The 15,417-nt window shown below is 37.0% G+C and overlaps 1 protein-coding gene across 8 annotated transcripts in view; it reads left to right on the forward strand.

Moving 5' to 3' along the window:
* The window catches only part of NTRK2 (neurotrophic receptor tyrosine kinase 2), a 207,372-nt gene that overhangs the window by 76,288 nt on the left and 115,667 nt on the right, over positions 1 to 15,417 (forward strand). For 2 of the 8 annotated variants that reach the window (XM_027670767.1, XM_027670769.1), the window contains exon 12: positions 5,138 to 5,209. The exons of 2 other annotated variants lie outside the window; for them this stretch is intronic. In XM_027670767.1, the coding sequence (XP_027526568.1) occupies positions 5,138 to 5,209 (72 nt within the window). 4 more of the 8 variants (XM_027670770.1, XM_027670771.1, XM_027670772.1 and 1 more) reach the window with 4 other exon arrangements.

Below are 15,417 nucleotides of genomic sequence, written 5' to 3' on the forward strand. Positions count from 1 at the left end.
GAAGAAAATTACATTTTCTCCTTTGTTTTGAAACTGATTGTAAGGAATTCAAGGATTATTTTGTAAGGAAATATAGTGTGTGGCAGTTTGGATTGTACAAATAGCTCTGAACCATGAGTCATGCAAAACTGAGCACAGGTGGTGAATGATAGGTTATATAAAACTAATAGGAAATAACTACCGTGCGTTGGGACTACACTGAGCAAGATTTTGGGTACATACAGGGATACTGTAGTCAGAAGACTAATAGTCCAAGAACAAGAGCAGGTGAACCTCCTGCAACTCATTCAGTGAGCACAGTGAGAAATACAGTTAATAGTTTGAGAGACAGATGGAATTACTTTAAAAAAAAAAAAAGAAAAAAGACAAGCTGGTCGTTAGAGAAGTTGGGCTAACTGAGAAATGATGGAGAGAGTGACAGAGAAGTGAAAAAAAGAGGTAAGGAAAATGAGAAGAGGAGAACTTCAGCTCAAAGTGAGAAGACCAGAAAAGATAAGCAGATGGGGAATTTCTTAAACTGTGATGGGGAAAAAGGAAACGGTTGTTGTGTAACTAAGAGAAAGCAAGCCAAAGAAGGCTAAAAAATCACACCTTTTCCCAGTTTTGTACTGGAAGGATTGATTATATTCTGAGTAGGAAGAGAAGAGCGGGAAGGTATTAACATGGGAACCCAAAGTTGTATAGGAGTTGCTGGGATTGAAGATGCATAGTTAGTTGTGATGAGGAAGGTGGGACTAAAATCTGCCAGTTGGAAGAATGACAGAAACAGGAGTAGTGTGATTTCTTGTCTATCTGGGGAAGGTCCCAACCTGACTTTGAAAGCGTGGTCTCTGATATCCTAGACAGAAGCAAAAAAATCAGTGAGAAAGTGATTGAAGAAAGGAATGAAAGCAAGAGAAAAAGCCCTGAGGGGAGAGGATTGAGTGCTGTGGAGAGTATCAGCTCTGATGATCTCTGAGTAAGTGAGAGATAGGCCAGATGATGTATCCCAGAAAAACAATGTAAGAGTTTGTTCTAGATGAGGCCAGTATTGGGAATGCAACCTTTACAAGTATTTTGCAAATGTTGCCAGACTTAGTCTAGTCACAATAACTGGGGCCAGGAGCTACCCTGAGTACAGGAACAGCAGAGTGAAAGCTTGGGAAGCTGGCTTTTCTCTTGTCTCTAATTGCTGCCAACATGAAATTAAGCTCTTGCAGTCAGTGGAACTGTATGGTTGTTAGGCTGGTTTGCTAGTGTGGAATTTGATACTAGAAGGTATGTATGTTTCAAAATAATATCATGGGACCAGATAGGAAGAAATCTGTGCTTCTGTTGTGAGTGATGTCTTGATGCTGAGTTGTTAACAGTGTTGTGCTGTCACCTGTTTTTTATGGTGTCCCTCACTGAACCTGCATATTCATGAATTCCAGTGCATCTTTTTAAGAAAACCAACCAATCAACCAAAGTAAATATTTAAACTTCAACTTGGGATGCACCAAGGCCAGGCTAGTGGCACCCAAAATCAGACAGGCAGAGCCAAAAATGTGCTTCTTGTGCCACAGCCACTATAGGATCAAAGAGGTAGGAAGATGAGAAAGTTTATTCTGTAAAGCTCTGTACAGTGGCATTCAGCCTGGCCTCTAGCCAGGACACTTCTGTTGACAGAGGTTTACTTAATCTGTCCTGTGCTATTCACATATGGTCACAAGATTGGATGTGAACACATGAAAGAATACAGTAACAAATGCAAGCAGTAGTCAGACTTTCTCTGAATATTTCAATGAATACTGTGAATTTCAGTGTGTACAATATGTACAATTAAAATAATGAATGCAAAAGAAATGAGGCCTCTCCCACCCACCATATGCAAATCATTGTGCATGCAGAAACAGATGATTAAAGCTATGGATCAGCTGTGTAAAATTAGAAGGACAGCTGGTTCTGTCATTGTATTGGGTGCTATAGGGTTCAGCCATCAGAGAGAGCAAACCTTTTTGCCCCAGCCTGTACTATTGCTTTTTCAGCACCACAAACACCATTGATGGAAATAGGAGCTACCAGTCAGTGCAAAATCAGCATTGTGATAGACTCCACAGATAGTATATTTATAGCATGCATGGAAGACGAAATTTTTGCCCTTGTCCTGGAAATTACAGGTTTATGCATAGGATTATATGCAGCTTTTTTTTTTGCTGGTCCCTTCTGATGTTAGGTGGCTATAGTAGTTACAGCCAAGATTGTAAACTTTTTTTATAGAGTTATGTTCCACTGTCTTTTACTCTTTCTTGATGTTGTATAAAGTTTATGTAAGAGCCATGGGGCTGAACACAACCATGCAATCATATTGAATGTTTGTAAATAAGAATGAGATATTTAATAATGATCTTCTGATTTGGAATATTCTTTTTCTGTTTTGTTGCCTAAAAATACTTCACATCGTCTTGAATGAATGTGTAGTTTATTTTCATGTATAGATTGTAAATGTGCTGGTTTTGAGGAAGCCTGAAGAAAAACCCACTTGGAGATGTAAAAAACTGGAATTAGGAGCATGTTGTGGGAGCTCATTAATGATTCAGGATGGTTGGTTTGAGTTTTCCCTCCTTCCCTTCACAAGGCAAAATCGGATCAATACTTTTCTTTCAAGGTCACAACTGCTGTTTGGTCTCTGTCCTTCTCCCAACCCTTTCCCATCATAGGAGTGTTTTTGAGGATTTAATTACTATTTTAATCGAGATTATCATCAATAACTTAGCATAAATGTACTTGGACAGAAAGTCGTATCATTATAGTAGAGGGCTCTGCCTTGATTCAAGTACAGGGGTGCTGTGCTCATGAATGGCTTCGTGTCAGGCATGAAAGGAGCTTTCCCTCTGTCATCCTATCCCCAATAATCCTGTGTTTGTATTAGGGACAGGAAAGCTGCGAAGCAGTGTTATATCATATGTCAGTTATTTGATTTTGCAAGATCTGTAAAATAGAGTTGAGTTGTGGAAATTAAGTTTCTGTCTTTGCAAGGGAAAGGTTTTTTCCACTGCGTGAGCAGTGATACTTCTTAATGTGTTCTGGCAATTTGCTTTCCAGAGCTAGAAATGAAATATATATTTTAAAAAATACTATTTATTTTATCTCCTTTTTTGGTACATTTGTGACACATTTTTTCTCTTTATTTAGAAATAAGTTCAGTGTAGACTAAGTAAACTTGTTAAGTACTCATTAACTCACCTCACTTTCTGAAGTTGTATTGTAAACCCTATGGGTTTACAGATCCAGTATTAAAATTGCAGAAAAAGAAACAACGTTCCTTTAATGGGAGTGGAAAAATTTATCTTTCCTGGTTTGAAAATATTGTAAATGGTCAAAAATACTGAAAAATATTTTAATATCTTTTGTTTAGAATCATGTTAGACTGTTCTCTCATCCAAGCATTTTCTTTCTGAATAAGCTGCCAAAATACAGGTTTGATGCTTCGTCAAGAAGCAAGCAAGGCTGCCTACCCTTTTTCAATACTTCAGCTTTCACGAAGACATCATACTGCTTTACAATGTCTGCTTTTAGAAAGTTAAATTCTGTGGCTTAAAAGTGATATTTAAGATCTGTTAACTTGAGTAGAATAAGCTGGATGTATTTGTAGCAGCTAAAAAGATTGATCCAGTATGATTTTTATGTTAACTGAAAAATAACAAATAAAATTCAGGCAATCATCTCTTCCTTCTCCTGCTTTTTAGGAAAATCTGGACAGGATAAAGGTCTAAAGTCATGACAGACTTCAGAGTTATCATAATAATTTCAGGAGCAAGCTTCTGGAGGTCAGCCTTATTGTAGAATATTATGAACGTAGTTAATCATGCTTGTTGAACATGATGGGTCTAAATTTGCTCTTGGTCATAATCCCTAATCAGTCAGAGAAGGTCCACGGTTCATGTAACCCATTCTCCTGACATAATATTTAATATTGCCCAAATCAGTTTTTTATATATTCTATTGATTTTATGCTGTTCATAAAATGCTAGTAGTAGAAAATCTATTTCTATTGCTGGTTTTTAACGTTAATATAATTTCTGTGGAAAAAGCTCTTCAGTCACTCGTGAAATATGTTGGAGGGAGTTTTTGTGTATAAATAAAATGTGCAGTTACACAAATTTAAGTTACACATAATTTAAGTAGATGATTTAAATTTAGCCTTGACATTTTGGCTGGTATTCACTTTTATATATATTTCTTTTTTTAAGATGTTTTTCGGTGTAATTGAATTCATAACATATAACCAGGTCTGCTGGCACTAGATCTGCTGCCTTTGCATGTGAAGTTCATTTTTTTCATGTTGCAAAGAATACTTAGCACTGAATTTCTAAATATTTTTTTTATGTTTATTGTGCTGCCTCATGTTGAGGTACCTTGGAGCAGAACAGGAGGAGGTGTGGAAACCTGTTGTTTAGTTGCATTACCTTACAGGAAGTCGTAAGGGAACACCAGGGTCTCTGACACAACAGAGAGCTACTTACAGAAGCGCAAGTTGGTTAAAGGTTAATGGGAGCAAGGAATTGGGCCAGGTGCTGAACAAGCTGTTTTGATATTATGTCTTCTGAGAATTCATTAACCAAGTGAATTCCTGACTTGGCTGTTAATGAGTCAGGTTTTTGCCTCTATATGATCCCCAACAAAAGCGAAAGTCTCAGACATAACCCATAAGCGCCAAACAAAAAATTCCTGCATGCAGGATGACTAAGAGTATGACTCTTGACTTCTGTGCAGACTACCTGTACATTAAGTCTGTCTTTGCAGGCCAAGAAGAATTTGGCCAGTGACTGAAGAATATCTCCTCACTGCTTATCATAAAGGATATTACAATTTTTCGTAAATATTTTCAAGTGACACGTATTTTTATAGCTCTAAAATACACGTACAAGTTCTTTCCGATAGACTCCAGTCCAAATAATATCAATAATGACAGCCTTCCTCATGTTATAGATGCTTAAGGGTGAAAAATGTGAACTGAGAACAATCTAAAAGTATCACAATGGGTGTTTTCCCTTCTGCAGAGTAGGATGAAATAAGGCAATTGATTAAGAAATATAAATATAAAAAAAAGAGTAGAATTGGCAATTGCAAACCAAACCCTTGACAACTGCATTAATGGTAATGCATTCCATTCCAGTTCATGGTGAAGTAAAAGGAGTTGGTCTGGTAGATCAAATATGGCTTTCATTGCAAGACTGCGACAATGAAGGTGAGATAATAAAGCTATTCAGACTAACCTGTAAAGAGTGTTGTTATTAAATATACTTGATGAATTTATACAATTATTTATTCTTAGAACAGATGTAATTATAAAATACTACATTTGTTTTCAGTTATTTTTCCAGGATGTATGTATCCTGTTATGTCTATGTCTGTATACATGAATACATACATTTTTTTAAAAAAGTATATATGCAGTCAAAATTGTGAATAATTAGTGATGCATGTTAGATTCCTGTATGAATCTGGGAAATTCTTTTTGTCCAAATGTCAGGGCTTTGAGCAGGGCTTAAAAGGGATTTTAGGAAATACTTGAAAAATTGAGATGGCCCAAATAATCGTGTGAGAATGTAACTTGCTGTCCCATTTTGCTCATTGCAAATATATTGTGAATCAATTGAAATGAATCCATTTGGTGTAGCAAACCCAGCTGTGTGTTCAGGGACAAGTCCCAAATCTTGTGTTTAGACTAGTGATCTTAGATGTGTGTTTATTTTGGTTTGTTTTTTTTTTTTAAGTCTGTTAACATGTTTTCAATCAACAACTTATTTTCCAGTCCAGGCAAGAGTAAAATCATAAAAGCTCTGAAGTGCCTTTAATACTGTTTTTCAGACAGAATGTCAAAAACCGCTTTGTGTTCCATCAATACTAATTCATGGCAACAAGCCTAAATAATTATAATTGGCCAAAAGCCAGGCTTTTGGGCCCTACACTAATAAATATTGGTACAATTATTTTGAAAATTATAAAACCAGTTGCAATAATAGCATGCATTTCACCTGACTCACCTCTTCCAATTAACTTCAGGTAATCAGAAATAACTCAGTTCTGTATTATCTCTTAAGTGGTCCCCCTGGAGAGTAGGCAGTGTGTGATTTGCATATACTATATAATTTCACTCAGTTCTGGGGCAAAGCACAGCAGTGTTTGAGGCTACTAGTATGCCATCAAAGCAGCTGGGGCTAGGGCACATTCTCTGGCCCTTAGGGAAAGGCACAGATTGTGACCATAGGTTTAAAACTCTCTTCTCCCTCATTCTTCAAATAAGATGGCCTCATACATACTTGAAAATAATTCCTGATACACATTCTCCTTTGAGACGTACTGGAACATTGTTTAGGAAACTGCTATTTGTCTTAGGCCAGAATGGCAACTTACTTTAATGTAGAATAAATAATTGTGGTTGAAAAAAGATACACCGTTGCTTATGCCTGGGCTCTGATGTCTTTTTATTTACTGACACAAATGTGTTCTTGAGCCTCTTTGTCTTTGAAGTCTTTATGTTAGCACACAGGTCTGGGGGCAAGTAGGCTTGCACATCCCATTCACACCAAGGAGGTTTTGGCTTGTTGTCTACTGTTCTGATCTTTTTGTGTGGCTGTTCCACGTCTGAATTCACATGATTATTCTGCTATGGTAGAGTCAATCAAGCTCTAGTTTGCAGCAGCCTTGCTCCATATAAGTCTTGAGTTTAGTTTCTGGGAGGAGGTTGGGGAGGTGGGGATGAGATGGGAATGCGATATCATGAAAGGCAGGGGTAAGCACTACTGCTGGTTCTTTCTGCAGAGGCAGTAGCTGAAGTGGAGACCATCACCTTGGCCAGTGCTGGCAGAATCATGGCCAAAGCATTGCCAAGTTCCATGGAACCCTGACCTGTAATTGTTGCAGGCTGGGACCTGTTTGGTTTCTGGAGCCCAAAAGTAGGCATTCTGTATGCCTGACCAAAGAAGAGTCAGATTGTTGGGTTATTGATTGAAAAGGCAAGAGTATTTAACTATAAAGACTGAGGACTCTGCTTTTCTTAAAAATTTTTTCAGGGCGAATTGTCACCAATGAAAGCATAAATCTTTCTTCTTGCAGAAGAAATATCACTTATTTCAAATTAATTTCAAGCTTTTATTAACCTTAATACAGGTACAAGGCCGTTCTTTCTGTAGAAAGAGGGAAATTCAGAAGGCTCACCCTGGCAATGCTACAGAGAGAACTGAGCAATAGCACTCTTCCTTTCCTGGTTCTGTCCCTACAAAGTTATATGACAGTAATATGTTTCATAGTGGTTTTCTTTGATTGGGTAACAGGACAGGAGTTTGTTTCACTTACACAGAGAGGGAAAGAATATTTGCAACCAGCAGTAGGACAAGAGAGCATAGTCTTAAGCTGTGCCAGGGGTTGGATATTAGTAAGAAATTTTTTATGGAGAGGATAATCAGGCATTGGAATGGGCTGCCCAGGGAAGTGGTGATTTCTGCGTCCCTGGATTTTTAAGATGAGACTGGATGTGGCTCTTAGTGCCATGGTCTAGAACCGCGGTGGTGTTGGATCAAGGGTTGGACTTGATGATCTCAGAGGTCTTTTCCAACCCGGCTAATTCTATGATTCTATGAAATAGATGCGGGACCTGACTGTATATTCTTCAAGCTGCCTACAAAATACGTGCAAAACTTTGAGGTGACTTTTCGGTAATGTAAATTCAGACCATGACATTCATGAGGAAACATCCTGTGCCTCCTCCTTCACTTACCTTAAAGTCTATGTGTTGCTGTGGAGGGAGGACTAGTATAGTTAAAAGTTCAGTGGAAGGCAACTGTAAGGTTGTCTCTTCCCTGTTCCGTGGGACTGGATTTGTGGTAAGAGATGACTAGGAGCATTTTTGTGGTATTTTGGGTTTTTCCCTGGGAAACACCACTGGTGACTGGCTGCCAGCTGGATCTAACTCCATTTACCACCACCCTCTGGGCCCAGCCGTCCTGCCAGTTTTTAACCCCATGAACAGTGCACTCATCCAAGCCGTGAGCAGCCAGTTTATCGAGGAGAATGCTGTGGGAGGTGGTGTTAAAGGCTTTACTAAAGCCCAGGCAGACAATATTCACAGCCCTTCCCTCATCCACCAAGTGCATCACCTCGTCATAGCAGCAGACCAGGTTTGTCAAGCAGAACCTGCCCTTCTTATACCTGTGCTGGCTTGGCTTGACTCCCCATGGGAAATACTTGAGCCAAGCTATCCAAATGTGGCAGTGATCTCTGCTCCTGGACCTTAAAGCCTGCAGAGGAGGGAGGAAGAAGAGATGTATAGAAATGTAGTAGTCTTCATGGAGCATGACATTAATGGGACTAGCTGGAATTTGGCTCTTGGTTGCTTGCTATCATTCCATTATCTTTTTCATTGACCATGTATACATCACTTTTTTTAAGGAAGATCTTTAATTGCCACATGGAAGTGCTTGATTAGTAGTGACTTTAAAGGAAGGCAGTTGAGATTAATGAAGTAAAAAAATACCACGGTTGTTTTACTAGAGGCACTGAGCGATTATGAGATACATCCTGTAAGAAGTATTCAGATTTCACAGACTCAAGATAAAATGCCATAGGAAGGAGACTGGAGAATTGCTCAATAACAATAATGAGGAGTGTAGCTGATCAAAGGTGTTAATATTATTGTAAGGCAGCAGTAAGCAAAATAATCCCATTATAATTGAATATGTGTGAATATATGTTATGAGTTCCATAACTCATATTGTACTGTAATGAGCAACATTATTTCCCTAATTTGTATATAAAAACTGGCTTACCAGGTCCTGTCAAGAGGTCATGTCTTGAAAATATAGAATATTTATTGATCCTTGGAATTATGCAAGCTAACATGATGTTATAGTTGTCTTCAATATTTGGGTAGAGACAGAACAGTTTCAAAGTTGATAGCGATTCTCTTTTTCAAAGGGACAAGACATAATTATGCTGTCCTTTCATGTGCTCTGATTTTCTTTCTTGTGACTGTAAACTGACACTTGTCAAAACTGTATCTGTTTAGTAGGGTTTCTGTATTTTACATGCATGCCAATGAGTGTATTAAACACAAATCCTAGGAATGTCATAAGCTAAAAAGCCTTCTTTCCTAACAGCTTTGACTTTTCAAGTACTTGCAGAAAGCTTTGAGAAAGTATCCGTTTGATCTATTGATTGATCTCTTGGGCATACAGTGTTTCATGCAAATAAAGTGTAAAGTAACCCGCAGCCGTCCGTGTTTTAAAATGTGTATGCAGATAGTAATTGCTACGCTCTTTCCTATTAACTGGGTTTCTATTAGTGCGCATTTGCTGTGGTTCTGTGGGGAGATGCTGTTAATACAGGGTTCTGTTAAAGTTTCTGAACAGTTCCTTATTCCCACTCTCTCTTTTTTACTTTATCTTGTCCCTGAATTAGAAGCTGTCCAAAATGTATATACTGACTGTCTCTGTGCACTGGTAGTTTGAGATTCAGCTCTTAATGTCCTTGGCTCTCAGTAATCAATAGGAAGCAAAACAACTACACCAGCAGCCCCATCACTGTAAAAGGAAACTTCTTTTGGATAGTGTGTTTGAAGATATGAGGATAATGGCTCTCATTGAGAAAGATGGAATATCTTGTCCTTAAGAGTGCAGAACACAAATGTTTTGTTTTCTGCTGCCTGATTGGACAATGAGCATGTCTTCCAGTGTATCATACTGGGAAATAAAATCAAAACTCTAAATCAAACTAAGGAAAAACAGATTAGGATATTAAATGATTCTTGGTAGCAATGTAGAGGACTGTTACCAAAATATTTTTTGCCTCTAAAATGCTGAGTAAAAAGGTTGAGTTTTAGCATCTCTTAATTCTAACTTACTTCACAGTGAGAACAGCTTTATAGGGTTCTGTACTAACATATATATAATTCTCTTTGACCCCCATTCTCATTTTATGAACTTGTAGATCAATGAAACAAACCATTAAATAGATTGAATACTGCCTGCAACACTGATGTAGATTACTCCAATTTTATTAAGCCTATTTGAAAATCTCATACAGGTAGTGGCATCCATAAAATGACAAACTACGGAGCATAAATTTAAACATTAGAGGAAAAGATAGTGATAGTGGAAAAGAAATCTTTAAAATATACTGGATATTTTTAAGAATTGGAAAGGATAACAAAAACTTTTTCGTTTTGGGTTACTGTAAGTAGTCCTCAGTTTAATATGATACTATATTGATTATATTGTGTGCTGCCTTCCTGTTGTAAGCAACTGGAACATGTAAAAGGATCAAGACTCTTTATCTTGACGTACAACTTCATGAGATAGACTATTTAGTCTCTTCTGCTCCTGGTTTTTCCAACTGCTAAGTAAATTATGGGAAAATCTGATCTGAAAAGAGACACTGATGTGTGATTGAGATACAGAATTTTCAATGAATCCCTGGCCACTAATAAGTTAATTTGTTTGTCTTCTATCCATGCTTTTGTCTTTAGGTAAAAAAGTAATATTTATACTTGTCATTAGAGCTCTTAATTACAGGAATTAAAAATATGGTGTTACTTCATATATAGTACTTCAGGGGTTAAAAACGATGCTTAGAAGGAAGGAAAAAAATTATATTAAATGTTTATGTTACTGTGCTCTGAAACACAAGGCAGTATTGAGCCTGGTGCATGCAAAATCTGCAAAATCCTGAGAAGTATGGATTTCTTAAAGCAACTTCATCTTCTGCTGGATTGCTCTAGAAGACATTCTTCTTCTTTGTGCAACCAACTTTCTCCAGAAACCTATACAAGAGCCTCTTCTTGCTTGCCAATAAAAATTAGGTGACATTTTGTCCTCATTTTGCCACAGCATTAGCCAGCACTGCTCTTTGAAGCGATGGCTTAGATCCAACCAGCAAATAAAATTAGGAATAAATTGTTTCATTTTCTTTCCTACTTGAAACCAGAAACTGATAACGCAACTACTCTCTTTGCCTTTGTCCCTTCCAGTCAGCAATTTGAGCTTCCTCCGTATAAATCATAGTTCATTTAAAAAGATGAGAGATACATGTCCTGTATGCTTGATTTCCTTCAGTGGAAAAGAGTAAAAATGTAAATTGTTTTTTGATTCAAAATACTCTGTTTGGATCAAGGATCCAAATAATAAACCTTATGCACTTGGTGAAGAGAGAAGGTGGGATGAGACTTCACATTATAGAAAGTTTCAATTTCTCAGCACTTCTTTTGCTTGTACTTTCCCTTGAATGCTTGAGTTTACATACATGATCTCCAAATTTATGCAACTCGTGTGTAGAGACATAACTGGCAAGTGGGATGTGAGTATATAAAATTTATGTTTTTATTCACTTAAGTCATTATTACAGGAAACTTTTATTTACTCTGACAGAGTAAATAATAGGTCAGGTTTGTAATGACCAAGAAAGTCTGACTGCAGACCTCCAGTTTATATACAACTCATTGAAATATGTTATTTCAAATCCTGTTGGAGCATAAAGGATTTTAGACATCTAAAATTTAGCATCTTGCTTTGAGAAAAAAGTTCAGTATATGACCATGTTGTAACATTTTCCTTTCTGAATGACTTGAGTGAGGGCTTGTAGAGAGCATAACCAGTGAGAAGGGGGATGATTGAGATTGTTTGGAACAGGTAGAAATTGAGCCCATGGATGTGTGACTATCCTCAGAACCGTGATGTTCCCAAATATGGCCATACATTAGATGTTATGCTGCATAAGATGTTATGATGCCAGTGACTGCTCAGTGTTTTGTTGTGTGCTCGTTGAAGAAGGAAAAAAATTGGCTTCTTTACATATAAAAAGGATCATGTTTATGAAAGGCTCTTTCAGAATCAATTCAGTATGTATAAACACAGGGGTTTGCTGTCATACCTTTTTTTTTACTCTTTCTTCCCTAATGAATAGAAAAGCTAGAAACAATTCATCAATGGCAGTTTGTTCAGCTCCAATGACAGTAAACTCTTAGGACATTACAGGTCATCCAGTATCCCAGATACAGGTCTGCAAAGCTCATGAGATAGTCATCTGCGGTAGATGACTGATGGCTGATCCCCTGATGGCTCGAGTGGATCCTTATTAATAACATAATTCAAGCTACATAATTTCTCTTTGGAGGAGAGCAATTGGACTTAAATTTGATATTCTTAAAATAGTGTACTCCAAATTCTTTCGAATGTTTGTTTAAAGACTAATAATTAATACAGTGCTGATTTCAAAGCTCTTTGAATGAAAAGCTGCTATTGGAAATACAATTATCACCAAGTTACGTTTTAAACTACTTAATATTTTCTTTACTGTCTTGGATAAATTTACATTTGAGAGAGACAGATTCATAATGTTCCTTTAAAGGATGAATAAAGTTCTGTCATTCCTTGTACAGGGAAGAAGGATGTTTTTTTCTGTCTTCCACTTTTATTTTGAGATTTTATTTTTATTCCTTAGTGTACTTTCCTCTGCAAGTCTGAGTGGCAGCCTATATAACAGCAGTATTCTTTTAAAACTAATATTAAACTCAGAATCCAGTGCCCTGACAGCAACTCAAGCCAAAATCAGGCTTTGCCTCAACTTTCCTGACTGCATTTGAGCATTTGAACTCTGATAAGCCAAATGAGAGGCTGAAAGTTAGGACATAAGAAATCTTCTAAACAGCCACTGCCCATAACATTTTGCCTTTGTTAGCTCGATGACTCCAAATAGTCAGAGATCTAGTGTACCAGTTAAGTTCAGATTGCCTGCTGCTTAATGGGTTTGCAACTTTTTGTACTTTTTCTGGAACCATTATTTTAAAGCACTTCCATTCAGTTTCTGCATCTTTATATTTCAGTCCTATTTCCTTGTTCCATTTCATCGGTGTCCTTCTAGAGCCTTCTTATCCCCTTCACACACACCACTTCCCCCCTCCTCTCCCCTGTTCCCCCCTGCCCCACTCCCCACAATTATACTGTATTCATGTATCCTTTTCATTTCTATGTACTTCACCTAGTTGCTTTCCATGTTTCAATGAATAAAGGCAATAGACTCTCCTCTTCTTTTTCACCTTTTTCTTTTCTTTCACTGTTTTCTTTTCTCTCTGATTTTCTGGACTCCTTTCTGTTAACCAATTTTTTTTCTTTAAAATAAAGATTTAATAATAAAGATTTAATAAAGATTTAATAATACATTTAAAAATTCATTGTGATTAATTCTTCTGCCTTCAGTAGGACTTCAGGACTCTCTTGTGGACTTTTTGACTCCTGTAAATTACTCAGGTCCTAGGTCTGCGGCTTCTTTCATAGTGGTTGGTTTAGATACCACTGTTGACTAATAGGATTACTAATATACATGCAAATGCAACCAAAAATATAGATTAAGAGAATCAATTAGGTTGGAAAATACCCTTAAGATCATCAAGTTCAACCATTAACCTAACATTACCAAGTCCCCCACTAAACCATGTTCCTAAGCACCTCTGGTGGTTTGCAAGAACACATTGGTTCACTTTCCTTAAAGTAGTTATGCTGCCTTCCCAACCCCCTCTGCATATGGGTTATCATAAACTGAAGTTTGCAGGAGTTGTAAGCAGATCTGTTTTCTACCTGTGTTTGCCCATGTACTATTCACTGAGTAGTAGTTCATCAGTTGAAACTTCTCAAAATTCAGAGATTACTTTAAACACAGCAATATGATTTCACTGTGAATGCAGCAGACCAGGTAAGAAACAAACTAAAAGGCCAAAAAGCTTTCACTTGCAGTTATTTGCTTTGATGTTAAAAGTGTGGTGTAGATGTGTGGTTTTATATGTATGCGTCCTTTGACTTAGTTGACAAGAATGCATGCAACCTCACATATTTAAGAAAACAAAATTCCACAGAGGAAGTCTGAATGGCCTCGGAAATTTGAAGAGAAAGTAGCAATCATGCAGTAGCTCTCAGTTCTAGACTACCAAAACCCCAACAAAATTTCTCCTTTTCCATCTAAACTGTAACTTCTAAACATCCTTCAGGAAATTACTTACTGTTCTGAAATGGGGCCGATGCTATATTTTTGTATGTGAATTAGCAGATCCCTTTTTTTTTCCTTGACACCTTACACTAAACCTTATTAATTGTTTCAAAGAAAAGGCATTTTACTGCATGCTTTTAGAAATGTGGGGTTGCACAAGCTAGCATGTTCAACTTCTGTATGTGTGATTACCTCCTTTCAGGGTAGAAGTACTAAGAGTGCCTCAAGATTAGAACAAGCAAGAAAATGCAGTGTAAATGAATTAATCATTGTTACTAACAGTCACATTCAACTTCTTTTGAAACTGATAGTGTAAGTTCCAATTTTTTAAAGCAAATCAAGATTTGGCTCTGAATTGTTTAAATTTCTGTGGAATATTGATAAGTTTTCAGTCTTTACAAACATTGAGGACTTATTAAACCAAGGTGAAAAAAAAACGAAAACAAACGAACAAAAACTACTGATGAAATTTATGTTTGCAGATGATTAGTATAATTCTCACACATGTTTTTTTCAAATGTCATTAGAACAAGTAATGGTGACTGTCAACAGTGATGTACATAATAACTCAACTGCATCAGATAACCACAGACTGGGTAAGACAATGCTATTCTAGGAAGTATTTGTGCCACAGAGTCAGCTAGTTGAATTTTACACAGGGCCCTACATAGCATTTTTAAAGTTCTTAGCCTTAGACAGTCAGGTAAGGTTTGGGGGTTAGGTTTCTCCTTCATCTCAGAACAGAACATGTCCCAGGGATTTTTATTTGTGTTTCAATGTGCCATCATATTTAGTTGCTGATGTTTAAGTTCCTGTTGATATTTAAAAACAATAAATGTCAAGATAATTGACTAATATTTCCCCCAGGTCCACTGTTTTTCTGCCATTACAAAGTCATTTAATGACATTAAGGGCAGGAGCCTGTTTGGAGCAGGCAGAAATGATTATGTGCACAGACCTGAGGTTTGGAAAGTTACAGAGGACCCTGGTGTTGTACTTAGAATATCTCTCTGGTGTAGAGGGGTACCCTTCACTTAGTTGGTTTAACGTACTAAAGACAGAGAACTTGATTGTGCACACCAGGCTTGTTTACTGTAAACCTTTGCACAAGGCAGAATACCCGACTGAAGTTTTTCTAACTCATGCATAGTACAGTCCCTGGTTGAAAAATTCTATATTTATTGCATTACAGTTCAATATGAGTATATGTTAAAGACAAACGTATAGCACACACTATACATTTTTAGTAAACAAATAAAATCTTTGGCCACAAGATAGAGCTAATGTTGTCATTTTTATAAATTCATATACAGTTTTTATGTAACACTTTATGTATGCTTTAAATGCATTTTATGTGTATGTGTTTGATTGTCAAGTATTCATTTGTGTTTGGTCCTTTATATTAATTTTTCTTTGATTTTT

The sequence above is a fragment of the Neopelma chrysocephalum genome, unplaced genomic scaffold, assembly GCF_003984885.1.
Source record: "Neopelma chrysocephalum unplaced genomic scaffold, ASM398488v2 Primary Assembly neopelma1_96936, whole genome shotgun sequence".
Lineage (NCBI taxonomy): Eukaryota > Metazoa > Chordata > Aves > Passeriformes > Pipridae > Neopelma > Neopelma chrysocephalum.